This window comes from Tenrec ecaudatus, chromosome 13 (genome assembly GCF_050624435.1).
Source record: "Tenrec ecaudatus isolate mTenEca1 chromosome 13, mTenEca1.hap1, whole genome shotgun sequence".
NCBI lineage: Eukaryota > Metazoa > Chordata > Mammalia > Afrosoricida > Tenrecidae > Tenrec > Tenrec ecaudatus.
In genome coordinates, this window is record NC_134542.1 from 79,780,384 (window position 1) to 79,800,429 (window position 20,046).

General features: G+C 47.6%; 1 protein-coding gene across 1 annotated transcript in view; it reads left to right on the plus strand.

Annotated features, from left to right (window-relative positions):
* Window positions 1–8,452: 8,452 nt before the first annotated feature.
* The window catches only part of LY75 (lymphocyte antigen 75), a 114,848-nt gene continuing 103,254 nt past the window's right edge, over window positions 8,453–20,046 (plus strand). The window contains exons 1-3 of the mRNA XM_075529667.1: window positions 8,453–8,546; window positions 13,593–13,964; window positions 16,539–16,703. Coding sequence (XP_075385782.1) covers window positions 8,453–8,546; window positions 13,593–13,964; window positions 16,539–16,703 — 631 coding nt within the window. The remainder of the gene's footprint in view (window positions 8,547–13,592; window positions 13,965–16,538; window positions 16,704–20,046) is intronic.

Here is a 20,046-nt window from a genome sequence, read left to right on the forward strand (position 1 = left end):
CTCAAGCTGACCCTTGAAGTTTCCTGTTCAGCTCTTTGTCTTCGTCATTCCTTCCATTTGCCTTAGCTACTCTATGATTATGAATTTTTATTTAAGCTGTTATAAAAAGTTAAAAACAAAAGCAAACATTTAAAAACATTCTGGTGTCTTTCCCTTGGATTCTTGAAGAGACCAAGCATTCTAGAGAGGTGAGGAATGTATTGGGGAGCTGAAAAGGAGGTAGGTTTAAAAACAAAGTAAAACCGGGGGTGGGGGGGAGGACTGGATTGTAATTCCAAGATTGGAGAGAAAAAAAAAAGTAGAGAGATGGTGAATTCACATTAACAACCTCAACCTGTGAGCAAAGAAAGAGACACGTTCCTCTCCCTGAAGTGTAAACCCATTGGGGAGATATGACCAAGTCCTCAAGAGGAAACGGCTGAGACCATCTGCCTCAGGGAGCTCCTAGTCTAGCTGATACAAAATGAAGAAAATGAGAAAGCTGGCAAAGGGGTTACATGATAATGGCATACCTTCTTAGCACTAAAATTTCCTAGCACAACTCTCACTATTGCACTTCATAAATATTCCTCAAATTCAATATGTCAACATTGGTAACCTTACCCTTATTCAACAGGTTAGGTGGTCTTGAGTCATGGCCTTGAGTTACAAGTCATCTTGGATGTGATGGCTGCATCTTCTACTTTGCAGAGCTAGAAAACCTGATTTTCTCTATCTTCTGCTACGGTGCTCTGAAGTTTCTTCCTAATCAGTTTTCCTGAGGGGCAAAGGCTCCTGAGCTTTGGTTATTTATCATTATAGAGGTTGTTTTCTTGAAACAGACTTAGCCAATAGATTTCGTTAACCTTGAGGAAAGAACCTACTAATTACACACGTTAGGGTGAACACATCACCCCAGTTTATCGCTCTGTCAAAAGAGAGAGGATATGTATCTCTATGTACGTCCCAAATCATTTCCTTAAAATATCTATTTGCTGAAAATTGTCCCCATAGTCTTTCCACTCTGATAGAAGTGTGTGCAAGGATCCGTAGTGTGTTTCTGTTAGGAGCACGTTATGGAGGAGATAAAAGTACTGCTGACAGAAATGCATTACGGATCCTTGCACACACTTCTATCAACACCAGCAGTCCTCTTCATCTGCAATCCCCCTTGCACCACTTATGCCTAAATTTCACTTCCACTTCCTACCAGAGGGATATAATTAGCCCTAAGATGCTCTCCTCTCTACCCTTTGCTTTCTTCCATTCAGTCTCGGTGATTTACCATCACACGTGCTGAATGCTTCTCATATCCAGTGACCTCTGGTCCCTCCGAACCTGTCTCCTCACCTAGAAAGTGAGAGACAGAGAAAAACTACCAGATCTCTAGAAGTCTGAACATGAAGTGATAATATGAATAAATCAACCATGTGCGCTCTTGGTTCTGTCTCTTGTATTAATGTCCTGTAGACATCCCTGGAGAAGGACATCATGTTTGGTAAAGTAGAAGGGCAGAGAAAAACGAAGGTCTCAAGGAGATGGAGTGACACCGTGGCTGTGACAATGGACTGAAGCAGAGGAACAATCGTGAGGATGGTGCAGGACCTGGAGGTGTCTCATTCTGTTGTGAACAGGGCCACTGTAGGTCAGAACAGAACTCATGGCACCTAACTACAACAACAACAACAACAGAGACATCCTGAATAGAATATTTCCTCATCTGAGAAATCTATAGTTTAAATCCTGTAGACTTGGAGAAAGCTCAGTTCATTCTAACCAAATGAGTTGTTCAGTTTTGAGTTTTTTTTTCATTTTTGTTTTTCAGCTCACTGAATTACAGCACCCTCTTATTCTTTTGGGTGCGTATTCATGATTATAGTTCTCATGAGTTTACTTATGATCAGGAATAAATGCAGATCTTTATTATCACTGTGTACTGGGAATTATTTAAAATATATTCTTAGACCAAGTCCTTCCTTGGGTCTCCTGGGTCCTCCTGACTACACCTGAGATCATCTGCGGGCATCACCATAACTGCAGTTTAAGTGCACCTCTTACTTGGTCCCTTTGCACTGCACTTACTAATGCAGTCTAATAGACTCCACTTGTCCTTTTTTCTTGCTCACATCTTACTCAACTTAAAACTGATTAATAATACAATACAGTTCCATTCACTTTGGAACAAACTCCAAGCTAAATAATCTAAAAGAAGAAGTCTAATGTAGGGAATTAAACTAGTTGCACAGATGTTGGAAGATTGGGCGGGGGGATGTTTAACAAGAGCAGATGAGACTATCCAGAGAGTAACTAAAAGAAGTTAACACCACCCGTGGGATCAGAAGGGCAGGAAAGGGATAGTCCGGAAAAAGGAGCTGAAGGTACGTCAGGGGTTGCCTGGTAGGAAATGGACCAAGCTGTATGGTCTTCCAGGCAGAAGATGGCATCACAGAAGGGACACAGCTCATGCTAAAAACATCCACATGCAGAGAGAAAACAAGAGAGATGCCCTGAGTCCTTCCACACCTCCATCTGCCATGGACTTCTGTTGACTGGACCTAACCAGAGTAGGACAGGGTATAGGAGAGCCTGTGAAAACGCAATTTTGTAGGGTTCCCCAAGATCCAAAGCAGAATAGATCAAGGAATGGATCTTAAGAGATAACAGGCAAATCACCTGCTCATTAATTGGGAAAGGAAGTAGACATGATGACTAAATAAAGAAAAAATGTGTTCAACTTCATTAGCCAATCAGGGAACAACAATTTTTAACACAATGAGAGACAGTCTCATTCCCTATCAGAATTTTAAAAGCCCAAAGTTCCAAGTTTGTGTGAACAGGAAGGAACAGCAATATTGTCTAGCTGACACTGACTGCTGCCTTACTTGCTGCTACCCAGTAGATTCTGACACTTCACTAAGAGTCAGGACAGGATGCTGTAGGACAGGGTAGAACTGCCCCCGTGAGTTTCCAAAATGGTAACCTTGTACAGAAATATAAAACCCTATCTTTCTCCCCAGGACCTGCCTGGTACCTTCAAACTGCTGACCTTGAAGATTCCAGTCCAACTCATACCCATTGCGTCAGGAATTCCACCCTCTAGAAACACTAGCCCTGTGTAACTGGAGACATGTACAGGCGTGTTAATAGAAGTACTGTTAAAGGTCACCAAAAAGTAAATAAACTCTATGATTTTCTACTGCAGAGTCTTTGAGTTGGCAGCTGAGATCTTCACGCTTGTGCCATCTGGCTCCTTTATGATGAAATATGACATGAAAATGAACAAGCAACAACGGCACACCATCAACCCAGATTGATTTCACATATGTATTTTTGGACAAAGAAAAGTTGGAAAGGGAATCTTGAAATGATTCCATTTATATGAAATTCAACAACATAAGGGGAAAAATGGCAGTAATAATTCAGAGATGTGAAGATAATCAGAAAGGACACAAAAGAAAATACGGCGACTCTTTTTAGGTGTGACAGATTTCAAAATTAAAATCGGCACTGTAAAGATCCTAAAAGTTCATGCTCTTCCCGCCCTGCCGGAATAACTATGGTGCTAGTCTGGGTGGACTAGAGAAACAAATTCATAGACACTTATGTGTACAAGAAAGAACTTTACATAAAAGAGCAATTTTTTTATTTAATAAATCTTTTTACTGGGACTCATACAACTCTTATCACACTCCATACATACATCAATTGAGCAAAGCACCCTTATACATTCATTGCACTCGTCATTCTCGAAATTCGCTTTCCACTTGGGTTCCTGGAATCAGCTCAGTTTCCTTTTTTTCCCTTCCCCCTGCTCCCTTAATAGTTTATAAATAATTATTTTATCTTATCTTACACTGCCCGGCGTCTCCCCTCACCCATTTTCCCATTGCCCATGTCCCAGAGAGGTTACACATAGATCTCCAAGATTGGTTCTCCCTTTCTACACCCCCTTCCCTCCCGGTGTCGCCACTCCCACCGCTGGTGTAGATGGGTTCATCTGTCCTAGATTCCCTGTGTTTCCAGATCCCTGCTGCACCACTGTGCATCCTCTGGTCTAACCAGGTCCGCAAGGCAGAATTGGGGTCATGATAACTGGGAGGGGAGGAAGCATTCAAGAACTAGAGGCAGGTTTTGAGTTTCATTGTTCCTACACTGAACCCTGAGTGACTCATCTCATCCCCACTACCCCTCTGCAAGGGATGTCCAGCTGTCTACAGATGGGCATTGGGTCCCTATCACGCACTCCCCCTCATTCACGGTGATTCCCACCCCACCCCCGAAAAGAGCAATTTTATATTGAGAAAACATCCCACTCCAATCCAGATCAAGTCCATAAGTCTGATATTAGTCCATATGTCCAATACAGTCTAAACATTCCTCTTCAGACTCACACAATACATGCAACAACGCGAAATGCAAGATCACAGGCCAGTGGGTGGAAAATCTTGTGGATACAGTGGTGGTGGAAGCATCTTAGCACTGGCATGGGTCTCCACCTGGCTCCACCAGCTCCAGGGCTCTGGCTCCATCAGCATAGTTCCATGTAGCTTGACAGCAGGAAAACCTAACAGAGAGAAAGTATCTCACGCCTCCAGAGAGGAAGACAGGAGGTCCCAGAATCCTCAGGAGAAGGCCATGCCCACACAGAGGCCTCATTGGCTATGACCTGATTGACAGGCTAGACTCCACCCCTTCATCAAGTTGACAGTAGATTATGTGACTGCCACAACTATAATTACACATAAAATAATATTAACACTCAGACACTCACTCAAGTTCTCAATAGATTCTAAAGATCTGATTATCTTCACATATCAGCGATGGACCCTTTTCAAGTTACTACTCTCTTTCTCAGTTTCCACATGTATAAACTGAAGGTAACAGAAGTACCTACTTCACTGGAGAAATACTAGATAGAGTACATAGGGAGTTCATACACAATGGTCTGTCACCCAATGGCAGAAGTCTGTGATTTTGCTAACACCATTGTCTCAGCTTAGAGCAGCCACCCCACTGCCCACCTCTACTGAAAGCTATTTCTCCAAGGAGATTCAGCTCAATGCCTGAGCTCCCTCCTTTCCATCCCAACCAATTTCTCCTTAGGACTCCCCTTGCCAGTGCTTATAAGGTACATAGATTTGCTTACTCATTTGTGCAACAAGTCACATACTAAGTACTAGAAACCTGTTGCCATTGTTGTTAGCTGTTGATTCCTAATAATCCCACTCGTAATGGAATGAGACCCTGTCTGGACCTCAACTATTCCCACAACTGATTATAGATCAGGCCTCTGTGACCCATAATCACATAGGATTTTCACTGGTTAACATACACGATTAGATCACCAGGCCTTTCTTCCTGGCCTGTCTTAGTCTGGAAACTTCATCAAAGCCTGCTCAGGATCTTAACAACAGTTAAGCTCCATGGACAGCCAAGTGATGGTGTCCAAGAAAGGTGTTGGCTAAGAATTAGACCCAGGTCTTTCACATGGGAGGTGAGAACTGTCCCACTGAACCACCAGAGCCTCCACTGGGTATACAGAAGGGACTAAAGCAGACTTAGCTACTGAGTTTACGGCGCCTGCAACAGAGTGAAGGTCAAAGACAGTAGACAGAAGAGCACATACATAATGACTTAGTCCAGTTGGGCTAACCATCATCAAAAGATGTGCCTTGAGAACCAGTGACAGTGGAAGTTCACTTAGACTACAGGGCCAAGAAAGATATCTCTGAGGACGTTACATTCAAGCTCAGACCTGAGGCATATTCTGCTCTCTGTTGTCACCCACAATAAATATTTATGGAGGATCTGGGGGGGTGTGTAAGTGCACAGGCATCTACAGGAAAAAAATAGCAGCAGGGGGTGGCACAAATCCACTGCCAAGTGAACAGAACATGCACTACTGTACTGCTCTTTGGAGAAGGGACATGCCCAAGGACCAGGGGTCATGGTAGCAACATTTGACATAACATTTGAGATTTGGGCAGACAGTTAACAGAAAGGTAGACGTGAGACAAGGAAGGAGAATGGGGCAGTTTGGAAGGGAGAAACACAAGTGTACGTGGACAAAGATAGAAAAGGGTAAGGCAGCTTCGGAAGGTTGCGTGAAGCAAGGAGTGGTGTAGGAAGGGAGGGGTCGTTAAGGACAAGAGGTCAGAACATAAAGGGACTTGCTTTATCAGGAACCCTTCCTTCTGTACACTGCAAATTTCTGAGATTCTCATGAAAGACTTGAAACCTGACCCCAAACTGTGCATTCATAAGGTTGCATGCGATATCAGGGGTTCCCAACACCCCCTACTGAACTCTTACTTAAGAAGACCTACTATGCATAAAGAAGGGGAAAGGGGGCGGGGTAGTGTTGGAAGGGGAAAAGGGAAAGGCGTGGAGGGGAGCAGGGCACTAATCCACCCTTGGGTTGGGTGTTGTTTATGTGTCCAGAGGAGAAGGAGTGAGAGTGCAGACAGCATCGCGGTGTGCCAAGCCTCCAGGGTAACACTACGGCAGGACAGCCCATTCACAGAGAGGGCTACGGGTCAGCCCCAATCCCAGCTCTGCTGTCCCTCCCTAGAAGAATTAGTTACACAGGTCATCACTGCAGTTCCAGCCCATCCTCCCACGTGAGAGCAAACTGAGAAAGAAAGAGAGTGAGTAAGGGACTGGACCCCACTCTCGCACACCAAGTCGTGAGGATGAAATCCCTGCTCGGAGCAGCTTAGGTACAGAGAGGACTGTAGGACCCATGACAGCTCAAGACATGGTGTCACCACAGTGCAGCATAGCGCTACAGAGGGCAATATTGGGGACACAGCACAGGGAGTGAACATGATCTATCCCTCCCCCACCACTACCCCCCCTACTCCAACCCCCACTCTCACCCCATCCCCACAGCCCACCACACCCCACCCCTCTGCAGTGGGGTGGAACGAGAATAGAACACAATAGATTAACAATGGCAGCTAGGTCACAAAGCCCAGAGGACTCCCCAAAGTAGACTTTGAGAGGTAGTGCCCAGAGCCCCCCTGCACCGGTGGGGAGATAGTCAAAAGGGTCAGCAGACTGACTGGGAACTATGTATAGGTTTTTATTTTATTTATTTTTTTCTTTCTCTCTTTGTTGTTGTTCGTTTGTGGCTGGGTTGGCTGGTGTTTAGTCTTCATAGGTTCTGTTTTGTCTGTCTATATAAGATAGGCATGAGAAGCAAGTCCAGGGGTGGGGGGTGGAGGAAGGTAAAAGGGAATCAAGGAAAGAACTAGAAAGTAAGACTCTTTATAGAGGTATAAGCACAGAGGTGTACATATATGTAAATATGCTAATGTTACCCTATGTAGGTGCACTGCATGCAGAAGAACAGAGCAGGTTTGGAGGAAGACTTATTCACCACCTGTACTTTGCAAGTGACACGACCTTGCGAGCTGAAAATGAACAGAGCCTGAAGCTCTTACTGATGCAAAGACTTCAGCCTTCAGAACGATTCCACCTCAACATAAAGAAAACAATCACATCATGATAAAGTCCATAAGCACTCAAATTGTCAAGGATCTCACTTAACTGGTTGGACTGAAAATAAGATCGGCCGAAGTGGAATTGATGCAGTAAACAATAAATAGTGTTGGAAAATAATACTGAATACACCATAGACTACCAGGAAAAAGGAACAAATCTGTCTTGGGAGAAGTGCAACCAAAATGGTCCTTAGAAGAGAGGATGGTGAGACTTGACGCATGGACTTTTGGAAATGTCATCCAGAGGGCCCAGTTCCTGGAGAAGGAGGTAAGTAGAGGGTGAGCAAAACAGAAATGCCCATGAATAAAGAGGAAGACTCTCAGGGAGATGGATTGACACAGCGGCTGCAACAATGGGCTCAAATTTAGCAATTTGGGGACTAGCAGTGTTGGAGTGCTTCCTTGTTGCACATAGGGAGATCTGAGTCTGAACTGACGTCCCGGACACTTACCCACTGATACAGGAAGGTGTGCATTTCCTCCCTCCAGAACCATCCTGACTGCGGTGCACTTAGTGGGCTTTCAAGATCGTACACGGACTGAACTCATCTCCAGGGTGATGCCAAGTCCCACCTCGTGTCACGTGTCACCTCTCCTGAACTTTGTTGATGACAAGCGAGGCGGGGGGCGGCGGAGAGTGGGGGGAAGAGGTGTCAAGACACCTAAACCTGGGACCTAGCTCAGGGCCCTGAGCGCACTCTCAGGTTGCTACCTGCGTTCTGTAAGTGCTCGGAATCCCGGCACGGAGGGAGGGGGGCCTTTCCTCACCCTACCCCGGAGCTCCCCGCTGGCAGCGTGCCTGTCCCAAGGAGACGCAGATCTGATTGGCTCCTGGAAGTGAGGGCGGGGTCGGGACGCCCCAAGAGACCCGAGGTCGCCGCACCCGCCGGCCGGTTGTTTGGACTCACCGCGGGCAGTGGGTGCAGCAAGCGCCCGAGGACCAGTCGGACCCCTCGGGCCAGTCCAGGATGAGGATGCGCGGGTCGGGTCCCAGCTGCTCGGCGGGCTTCCTGGTGCTGCTCCTCCCCTGCTTGGGGCGCGCCCAGCGCTCGGGCGCCACAGGTAACTGCGGGCGCGCCCGCCCGGCCCGCCTACTCTCAGGGATGGCTCTCCAGCGAACCATCACCGCCGGCTCTCCTCCAGGAGCCCCCGCGTCGTCGCAAAGTCAGGCCCGAGGGGACACCCGGCCGAGGTGGCGCCCCATCGCCCTCGGAGGTCGATAGAAGGGCGCGGTGGGGGGTGAGTGGGCAGGGCCTTCGTGAGACTTTAGGGACCAGAGTCCACCCTCCACCCTCGGCGTCGTCTCCCCTCAGGTTGTTGCTTCCGTGGGGCGTGGGGTTCCCATTATTCCCTGCGCCCTGCTCAGAGTCTCCATTAGTCCCTCCCTCGCCCCCGTGTCAGAAGTACTGCCTCCCCCCTCCCCCTAGCACCCAGGGTAAATAATGATTCTGAGCTCCCTGCACCCCACTTCCGGCGCCTTAGAAGCGAGGCCACGCCGCGCTGACCCTGCTAGGATGTCCTCGCCCACCACCTGGAGCAGTTGACGCTGCCTGTTCACTGGTTTGTGAGTTTCAATGGACAGCCTCCACCTTGTCCGGGGTCTCCCTGTGTGTCACTGAAGAAATAGGACCGGGAACAGAAACCCTCTGCGGATGCTCCCAACAGCGCCAGCCGCACCCTGGCCCTCCCCAGCAACTGGTTTTTGAGTTTGCTTTTGCTTTCTTTTTGTGTCTTTGCCAAAGGTGTGCTCGGGACTTTGGTTCTCGGTCAGGCTGCATGATGAGTCAGGTAATGGGTCTTCCCTACCAGCGACTCCTGTTCTGTCTCAGCAAGAGGAAGTCAGATGTAGACAAGGGAGTTTTTGAAAGAAAGAAAGGGGGGCTGGGGGAATGTTGCTAAATGGCTTTTGGTTCTTGTTTTCATTGCAGCTAATCTAAGTTCTGGCTTGATGGAGATCTTTTGTGAGAGGGTGGCGGATAGAGGTTTGTCACAGGGTGCATGGCTGTCTTAGGAACCGTTTTCAGCGGTTCTCAGCCTGTGGGTCGCGACCCCTTTGGATGTCGAATGACCATTCCACAGGGGTCGCCCGATTCATAACAGTAGCGAAATGACATTGATGAAGTAGCAACGAAAATCATTTTATGGTTGGGGCATAACCACGTGAGGAACTGTGTGAAAGGGTCGCGGCATTAACCACTGGTTTAATAGATTCCACTCTGAGCCATGCTTCCCGGTTCTTCTTGGGCACTCTGGTGGGAGCCACCCCCAATACACTAGTAATTCAGGCTGTTAGTGTCTTAAGAATTCTCTGCCCCACCCCTACAGCGCCCCGCCCCAAGGAAAAGTTCACTGCAGCCGCTCAGTAAAATAAAACACCCCAGCCAGTCACTTTTACCTCTGCAATCTCTATAAACCTTTGGCTTTCCACCCGCCCAAAGCCAAGAGCACTCGCCCCAACTCCATTCTCCCTCCACCAGGTTCCTGCAGGTGTTTGTTTGCTCCAACCCTCCGCACTCGGATCATGTGCAGGCCGGCTGCTTTCTTCCACCGAGTCCGGACGTGTTGCTTTCTTAGGGGGAAGACCGAGGACTTTGACACCCCAACCATGTTGGCCAGTGGTTTGGCAGGGTGTCAGCTGCCCCAAAGCTGGAGACAGCTTGTAAGCTTGGGCCAACGGACTCTACTGCCTGGTTGCTGTGTCCTTGGGGAGATGCCAATTGCTTGGTTCACTTTTTCTACCTCTTTCTGGAGAGCTTACAGCTTGAAGCGAGCCAGTCCTTCGGGGACCCGTTTGCAGCTCACTATTCTCTGACTCCTAGTCGACTGTCATGAACCCAAATGGCACTGGAGCACCTGCTTTTCAGCTCTCGCAGCCTACCCTCGGCTTCCCTGGCACCTTCCCCACCCCCTCTGCCCATACACTAGCCTGCGGGGAAGGAAGCACAGAGGAAACTCCCTTGAAATGGTCAAAGCTGCGCTCTTGCCTCCCTTGCCTCCCCAAGCCATGCCGCTGTCTTATGTCTCTGTGACTTATAAAACGTTGGTATCCGCCCCTCTTGGGCTCCACACTTGCCAGAAAGGAGTCATTCCATGACCAGGCACTAAGAGAGTGAATGCTCAGAGGGAGGATCTCCTCCAATGGACGTGGAAAGACTAAAAATTTCACCATCTAGCTGTTTCCTCTCAAACACCATCAACGTGTGTCTATAAAATGAGGCACAGAAAAGGTGCAAGAGGGTGACGAGGCTTCTTCTCATCTCGTGGGTCTTCCCACTCGTGGGCCTTCCCACTCTTCCGTCTCTCTCCCCCCGGAGATCACAAGACCAGAGTGAACAGCGCCTGCGCAAAGTGAAGGAGCCCACAGGAAAACATTGTGTTGTGAGAGGAGCACTCTCGCTAGCTGGTGCGCTATGTGTGCATGCTTGCACATTATAAATTGCATATACATTATCTATACATAATAAACTTGGCTGATCACAACTTAGAGAGTCCATTAAAGAATGAATACTCATGCCAAGTGGCCTTTACAGGTGTCCTACATTAATTTTGGACACTTGCTTCAAATACAGGTTTAGACCAAGGGCAAGTTTCTCCACTCAGAGATTTTACTGCATGTTTTGCTACGTGGTGTTTTCCCACACTTTTTCTGAGTTCATCAAAGATTGTTAAGTACACGGTCATGCCAGAAGTCAAATGTGTAGTAAATAGGGAAAGGTCATTCCCTCCACCTCGCCGCCGCACCCCCAAGCTTCTCACGAGTATTTATAAAGCAATGCTGTCACCTGTGTGCATGTTCAATTTCATAAGATTCGTGTGACGTGGATGCCAGCAGCAGGGCATGATAAGGTTGGGGACAACCTTGCAAGAACAGTGTGCAGCCAACTCAGCAAACACCAGTAAAGCGTTGAAGGCTAGGAGAGCTGTCATGGGAGCACCTGATGTGAGCTCTCCACGTGGCCCAGATTTGCTCTTGTTGCTTGCATTTGGAGAAATAGAGGTCCTGGGGGAGGTTAGGGCCTTTCCAAGGTATCCCAGCTGACTAGTAGCTGAAGTTGGGTTTCACTCTGGGACCCCTAGCTCCTTATCCCTGCTGTCCCTTTTACTCATGCAGCTGCTCCCCTGGATTCTGCAAAGGCAACATAAATGCTCTATGACTCCAGCCTCAGCTTGCCCAGTGCACCTGCGTGGGGTCAAGGGGCACAGAGCAGAGTTCCCAGAGAGACATCAGTGAGATGACAGGGCAGGTGAGGGGAAGGTTCCTACAAAGGGAAGGGTCACCCATTCTCCTATGGGAACATCTCCCCCTGACCCCCACCATTTTGATCCTTGAAACTTTGGAACAAAAAAATTATTTTGGAGAAATGGGAGAAAATAATTTAGGAAAGAGGTAACTGAAAGACCTGCATGGTGGTTGAAAATGCACGAAGGAAAGTGAGCGGTGCTCTGGTAAGACTGCCAGCCTTCTTTCTGCTGACGAGCTTCCCATCTTGTGTTCTTCATTGCACAGCTCACTGCTATCGAGTTGACGCCAACTCATAGCGACCCTCCAGGACAGGGTAGAACTGCCCTGTAGTTTTCAAGACGGTAGCTCTCTACAAGAGTAGAACACCTTGTCTTTCTCCTCCGGAGCAAGCAGCTCGTGGTTTCAAACTGCTGACCTTGTGGTTAGCAGACCTGAAACCGCTGTGCCAGCAGGCCTCCTAAGTCATCGTATAAGGAATGGCATAAAAGAGACCAGAGGATAGAATGAGGGGAGGGTGCTACGATGGCAAACTAGCTGCAACCCCGTGCAGTATTTTATAAGACATCGTTAAAAGCAGCCATACTTGAAGCTTTACAAGGGCTTCCCCTTAATTGTCTGTGTTGTGATTTCAAAGAAATTGGATGCAAAGTCCAAGCTGCTGTTAGATGTAATTCTGTCCTCAGTATTTACATACTAAATCCCCCCTCCAAGTCAGCAGTCCCTGGGATGAGAATTCAAAACTGAAAGCACATAACCTGGGGCTTGAACGGCATCTGGTGTTGGTAAACCCAGTGGTTGTGAAGGAGGCATCAAAATGCAAGCGAGGATGGAAGGGTACAGCTCAGTCTGCGTAACGCTTTGGGTCATTGACAATGGTTGTTCGCGCTTGTCTAAAATAGCCTAGCCTCGCTCTCATCGACATGATGTTCTGTGCTATAAATATTTTTCTTAAGAACAGATTTTGTTAGGTAAAAGAACTGGCCAAATAGTCTGTTGTAAGGAGTCCCAGAGTGGTGCGAACTGGTAAGCCCTCGGCTGCTAGCCAAAGGGTTGGTGGTTTGAAACCCCCAGAGGCCCTTCGCAAGACAGGACTGAGGATCTTCTCTGAAAGGTCCCACGCAGCCTTGAAAACCCCACAGGCAGTTGAACCCTGCACACCTGCGTTTGCCTGAGAGCGGGCGTGGATGGCAATGAACTGCAGTCCGTGGTAGCAGCTGTGAATCTGACCCTACCCGTTCAGGTGTGGCAGAAACACAATGCCGGACTTTATTCTTGGAAGCCAGACTGAAATTGAGTCTGACTTCCCAGTCCACCAAGTTCCCAGAACTCCACTTTCTCTCGGCACAGGGATTTCCCCAGCTCGCGGAAAGATGCTGGCTCGGTAGTGATACGTTCAGGGTGGGTAAGATAGCCCAGGTGTGAGCAATCCGAATGGTGGTCACTCTTAGGTTGAGAATATTTTTCACTGACTGTAGACCACCTGTCTACAGACCGAAAACTAAGGTCCTACTCTCATGAAATTGTAATAACAAATATGCATACTAAGTGCTTTCTATGCATTAGTTCACTGGATCTTTACAGCCAGTCCGTATTGTTATTTTCCCTATATTACAAACGAAGAAACCGAAGCACAGAGCACATAGGTAGCTCAGCCAGGCCACCTGGTGAAGAAGTGGCAAAGGCAGAAGCTGAACCTGGCAGTCCAGTTCTGGAATCTCTGTTCTCAGGTCACCTCGGTCCCCCTACCTCTGTGTCCCACGTGGCGGTTTATAGGGTACAGGGGGTGGGACCAGGCCAGCCATGTTTGGAGTCTCTTCAAAACGCAGCCGAGTCCTGAGATATCTTCCTTGATTGTCTTCACCCAGGCAACACCCCGTTCACCATCGTCAATGCCAACACAGGCATGTGCCTGCAGCCCCTGAATGGCTGGATAGTAGCAAAGAAGTGTCAGCAAACGGAGGACATGTTGTGGAAATGGGTGTCCCAGCATCGGCTCTTTCACCTGCAGACCCAGAAGTGCCTTGGTCTGGATCTCAGCAAACCCGTGGATTCCTTGAGAATGTTCAGCTGTGACTCCAGTGCCAAGCTGTGGTGGAAGTGCGAGCACCGCTCTCTGTACGGAGCTGCGCGGTACAGGCTGTCCCTGCAGGCTGGACATGCAGTGGCCAGAACGAACTCATCTGATGTCTGGCTCAGAGGAGGCACAGAGGAGAGCCTCTGTGAGCAGCCTCACCACGGTGAGTATTCCAGAGGAAACGGCTCGTTGGCTGTTGGGCTTGTTCCATCTGGCATTGGGAAAGCACAGCTGAGAAAAGGAAGTGACTGGCATCCATCCCAGTTGCTGTGCAGTTGCTGTAAGCTTCACTCTTACCGTATCCCTGCCGTGCCGCTGGTAATTACACTTATGACGGAAAACCAAACCTAATTGCCATTGAGTTGATTCTGACTCAGACAGACCCTATAGAACAGGGGAGAGCCTTCCCACTGGGTTTCTGAGACTGCCCCTTTTTACGGGAGAATTGTGAACCTCATCCTTCTCCTGAAGAGTGGTTCGTGGGTTCCAACTGCTGACCTTTTGCTTGGCAGCCTAGCGTGTAACCCAGACCATGCCACCAGGGCTTAAGGGCCTTGACATGTGGTGGTACGTTCTGGATCTGAAATCCGTGTGCTGCTGGAGCCCGTGTGCTGCCTACGAGTTTCATGCTGAGCTCTAGAGGAAAAGGAAACATCAAAGCACAACCCCCTGTTGAGCAGGGAAAGTCACATGCTCTCTTAAAGTGGAGCCTACCTGAAGCTTCAAAAGTAAAAGGTAGAAGAAAAAAGGTGTGTTTCCTTGGCTGCGCATCAAATATTTGAACAAATCATTTGTTCTTGTCACCATTTCGCGTGGACAGTTCAGTGACGTTAACTGCAGTCACCTGTTGCGAAACCACTCTCCATTTCCAAGTCTCCCATCACCCCAAACGGAAGCTGAGTACCCCCTAAGCAATACTCCCCACCCTGGCTCCCTCCAGGCTGACAGCCACAGGGCCCGTCGGTCTCTATTCCCTGTCGGCGTGTTCTTTCGTTTCCGACCTACTTCACCCGGCCTAGTGTTTTCAAGGCTGACCTGTATCAGCGTATGTATCAAAACGTCATTGCTTTCTCTTTTTTTAATTAATCATTTTACTGGGGGGGGGGCGTCTAGCCCCCAATAAAATGATAAAAAAATTAAAAAAGCAAAACACCTTTCCTAGTGCCCACCTAAGGGTTGAGTACTTCTGGAAGCATTTCCCGGCATATATGAAGTCAGGATGTTTGTTTGTTTGTTTTTCATCTGTAGTATCAGGTGAAATTAGTCAAAGGAATGGCTGGAGCTGGCTCTTTAATAAGCTGTCGTTCCATCTCCTTTCTCCCATCCACTTCCCAGCTCCTAAAGGAAAGTGGTGGTGCCAGGACTTAAGCATTGGCCTGCTAACCGCATGGCCTGTGGTTCAGGAGAAGATTTACAATCTTGTAGATCCTGAGGTTGCTGCGAGTCAGAATTGACTTGATGGCAGCAGGCTTTCCCTCCCAAGAACGCTTGCAAAGGTCCAGAAGCTCTTTTGCTCCCGTTGTCAAAACCCACAGTCCTTATTCTACTGCGGCCGCTGGCCAATGAAGCTGTATCCATCTCTCTAACTCCACAACTGTTCCCAAGTCTGTATAACTGTCAGAGGTTCCAAGTCTTCCTCTTATATTAAGGAGCCCTGATAACGTAGTGGGTTACACATCAGGTCATGAAACACAAGGTCAGAAGTTTGAACCCACCAGCCATTTCTCAAGAGATGGATGAGGCTGGCTGCTCCTGTACCGATTTACACTCTCGGAAACCCTCACCACTTAGAATTCTCACCTTCCCTATAGAAGTGGAAGCTGCCTATCAGTGGAGGTGTGTGTGTTGCTATAATGATGAGCAGGTTTCAGTGGAGTCTCAACTTCCAAATCAAGACAGACTAGGGAGAAATGCCTAGCTAACTCAGTGTTTTACAAAACTCTCACACTCACTGCCATCAAGTTGCTTCCGACTCATAGTGACCCTATAGGACAGCATACAACTGCCCTTCTGGGTTCCCAACGCTCGAAGTCTATACAAGAGCAAAAGGCCTCTTCTTTTCCCATGGACCGCCTGGTGGCTTCAAACTGCTGGCCAGGGTGTGATGGATGGTTAGCAGCCCCAGGTGTGACCTACTACGCCATCACAGCTCCTTTCCTGGCAAATTCTTGCCCCCAAACCAGCCAGTGAAACCCCATGAGCCACAACAATCGAATCCTGTTATGCATGCGGCTGCCAAGAGGGGGAGGCTGACTCAGTGGCCGCCAACACCAACTCTTACTAAAGGAGGTGGATTGTGGACGTGACCTTATGCAGGGCACTGTTAGAGTCCTAAGCTCCTCACGTGACTAAGCCAGGGTCTCTTATCCCCGAAATCACGCCAAATAAAGGAAGCTTTATGAGGGTTATCTCTTTGAATCTTCATGAACAGCCCTGTGGTGTAGATATTATATCACTCTCAGTTTTTAAAGGCAGACATGACGGGAAATAGAGGTTACAGAGCTTTCCTCAACCACACAGTTGGTCAGTGGAGGGATGTGAGATTCAAGTCCAGGTCCAAGCAGTCCGCTTCCATGCGCCTAATTTCCTCATTATACAAACTACCCAGCTATTGTCATTTCCGAAATGAAAGAAACAAAACCTTCCTTCCAAAACTATACTGGAAACTGGCTAACCGAAGGGGATTATCCAGTGAGTAACTCCTCTTTTCTCTACTTCCTCCTCAACTCCCCCACAGAGATGTATACCAGAGATGGAAACTCTTATGGGAGACCTTGCGAATTTCCATTCTTACTTAACGGCACTTGGCACCATGAATGCATCGTTGATCATCGCGGCCCATGGTGTGCAACCACCTTAAATTATGAATATGATCAAAAGTGGGGCATCTGCTTAAAACCAGGTATGTGGACCAGTTCACTTTACAAAGGGAGTGAGGCAGCTACCATTGATAGGATCCAGAAAGTAGAAGAAGAGATCACTCAAGAATGCCCATGAGGAGTATTTACACTGGGGGAAGCTTTGAGTTTGCTCTTCAAAAGGAAGTGGGGGTTGGGGAGAGGAGGGTGGAGATCAAGATGGGATGATGTCATGGGAACTGAAGGAGGCAGGAGTGTTCTGTCACAGGAATAACTCACAAATGGGAGGGGAAATGAAAGAGGCATTGCTGCCGACCTTGAATAGTTAATAGAGCATTTTCAGAAGACTAGCAGCAGTGGGAGAGTAAGCCGCTTAGGTTCATGCAAGTAGTAAAGGAGAGCGCAAAGCACTTTTAAGATGGGAAGACCCGCGTGTGTTCGTGGGCAAAAGGAAAAGAACAGGATGGAGAAGAGACAGGCAACCCTGGCCCTCTCTAAATTGAGGACATCATTGACTCGGCCATTCCTACTGGTTGGCCTGAAAGAACACTCTTTCTAGTTGCTCCTTGTTTGAAGCAAACTATTCACAGGGTGCTGAAGGATTCCATGTTCTTTCTTTAGAAAGAGGAAAGAAGCCCTGGTGGTATAGTGGATTTTGAGTTCAGCTGCTACTTGCAAGATCAGGAGTTCAAAACTACCAGCCACTCCTCAGGAGAAAGATGAGGCTTTCTGCTCCCATAAAGATTTACAGCCTCCAAAACCCAAAGGGGGAAGTTCTATCTTGTCCCATGGAGTTGCTCTGAATCAGAATGACTCAAGGGCAGTGGGTTTATAAAGATGAGAGATTGTCATCATGTAGCATGCAACTAAGCTAGGTGTGTTAGTCTGGGTAGACTAGAGAAACAAATCCACAGAAACTCATATGTGAATAAGAGAGAGAGTTTTATATAAAGGGTAAGTGCGCATTAAGAAAGCAATCCAACGCAGTGCTGTCCAAGACCACAAGTCCAACATCAATCTACAAAATCAGTGAGCATGTAAGCATCTAAGTGCTGGCAGGGGTCTTCATGTGGCTTCTCCAGCACCCAGGACTATATCAGGGTAGGTCCATGGGGCTTCTCCTCAGGAATATCTCACAGGAAGTTAGCCTTGCCAGCTGAAGCAGGGAACTGGCTAATGCAGCTGCACCCTGGTCCAACCATCAGAGCAAGAGACTCAAGAACCAGAAAGGTGAGGCTTACCAAGCCATTTATCTCTCTGTCCTTCAATTAACCCCACTTGGGTTTATCGGCCAGGTTGGCACAATAAACTTGAACTGTCTCACTAGGCAAGTTACAGGGCACTGTACCTGCCTGATATGTGCTAGAGAAGTGTTCAAGAAATCCTTTAAAAGGGAAACGAATTGGGAGAATCTATTAAAAAGAAGCAAAGGAAAGGAGTCAGAACTAAGTCAGGCTCATTACAACTTAAGGATCCTAACATGTCTTGGGCTCTGTTCTAAGAACTCAACATATGTTAACTCCATCCTCATCAGCTCTATAATGTAGCTACCATTATTTATCCCCATTCTACAGAGGAAGGAAGTGAGGAATTGAAAGGTTAATCACTTGTCTAAGGCCGGACAGCCAGTAGATGGCAGAACCATCATTCAAACGAAGGCCTTAAACCAGTCCTACCCTTTGTTGAACAGTGTATTTCCAGCCCAGACACACTGAATCAAAACCTACAATAACGTGTGTATGTGTGTATATATATATATATATGTATATATATATATATATACATATATATATATGTACACCGGGAGGCCCCTTGTTAAAACCTCCATTCTGAATGGTATACGTGGAATGCAAATTCTCAGGGAGAGGGGTGGCAAGCCAGAACAAACTAGCTTGAAGTTCTGATTCAAATCCAGAAGATGAGGCGTTGAAGCAGCTCCAAGCAGCTGTACTGCAGGCCCTCAAGTAGCCAATTCCAGGTTCTTCGCAACACTAACTTCCTGTCCAGGAAGGCCAAGCTCCAAAATACGGCCTTCTGGGAAACTCAACTGATTATATTGAGCCAATGGCTCTCGAATGTCCTGTGTGACTGAGTCCCTTGGACCTCCCTCCTAGGGATTCTGAGTCTGAGAAGTTCCAGGTGTCCATAATGCTGCTCCTCAGGGGACCGCCTAGGGAAAGGCTTTTCAACACCAGAACCTATATTTCAACTGCAATTGATAACCAAGAGACTTTAATGGACCAATTCAAGTTTCCCAAACTTAGTTTGCCTGCTGTCCCCTTTTCAGAAAAAAAGTGTACTGGTTATGCATTGGTCTTGGATCCTCATGGTCAGCAGTTCAAAACCCCCAGAAACTCCTTTGGAGAAAGAGGCTTTCTCCTGGGCTTTCTGCTCCCATTAACAATTGGTCTGGGAAACCCACCAGGGGTCATTATGCATCAGCATTGACACAATGCAATGAGGTTAGAGCTTGTCCAGGGCAACCTCTCCTTTCTCAGGTCATAGACAACGGGCCCAGCAGTTGATAAAATAGCCTGCTTGAGGCCCAAACACCTTCCTTTGGAGCCTCCTGCCCTGATGGATGCGGGGTTCAGAAAGGGGGAACGCGGAATTAAAAGATTGTGGAATTTTCCCATGAACTTTCTGAAGCTCCATGTCTTCACCTTGCTGCCTCGACTGGGATGTGTCTTGGTGCTCCACCTTCCACTGGGAAGATTACACAGGCACAATACGCCTCCCAGGGCCACTTTGTGTGGAAAAGCAAGAAGGTGAGTTTCTCAAACCCCAAGCTTAGAGGCTGTGCTCTATGGCAAATACTCATTCATCCAACTGGAAGATTCCAGATTTACAAACATAGGAACTTAAACATCCGAATGAAATGTTAGGCAGTGTTCTTGCACATCTGCATTATTTGTTTCCGCCAAAAGGCCATTGAAAATCGATGGCAGACACCCCATTCAGAAGATTAAGACAGGGCTCTGAGACCAGTGCTTGGATTATAACTGGGGTAAACGCCTCCAGATCTTGGTTTCCATGTGGGAAGTGAGAGCAGAATGACCCAGAGTCCCTACAGTCTGAAGGCCTACGAATCTAATATGTCATTTGTGACTGGGTTGCAGGAAGGCTTTTAGAAACAAATAAATCATCTAGGGGCACCAGGGACATGCCTGACATAGCTTGCATTGGGTTTGTCCTCAGCAGAAGCATGTGGGAGGTTCTAAGTATGTTTTTGTTTTGTTTTGAGCTTTTAATACTTTTTATTAGGGGCTTTTACAGCTCATAACATTCCATGCATCAATTGTATCAAGCATATTCTGAGTGTATTTTGAATCAGTCATATCAAGATCTATTTCCTTGTTCCAAGAAATAGCTTAAAGGCTCTTCTTT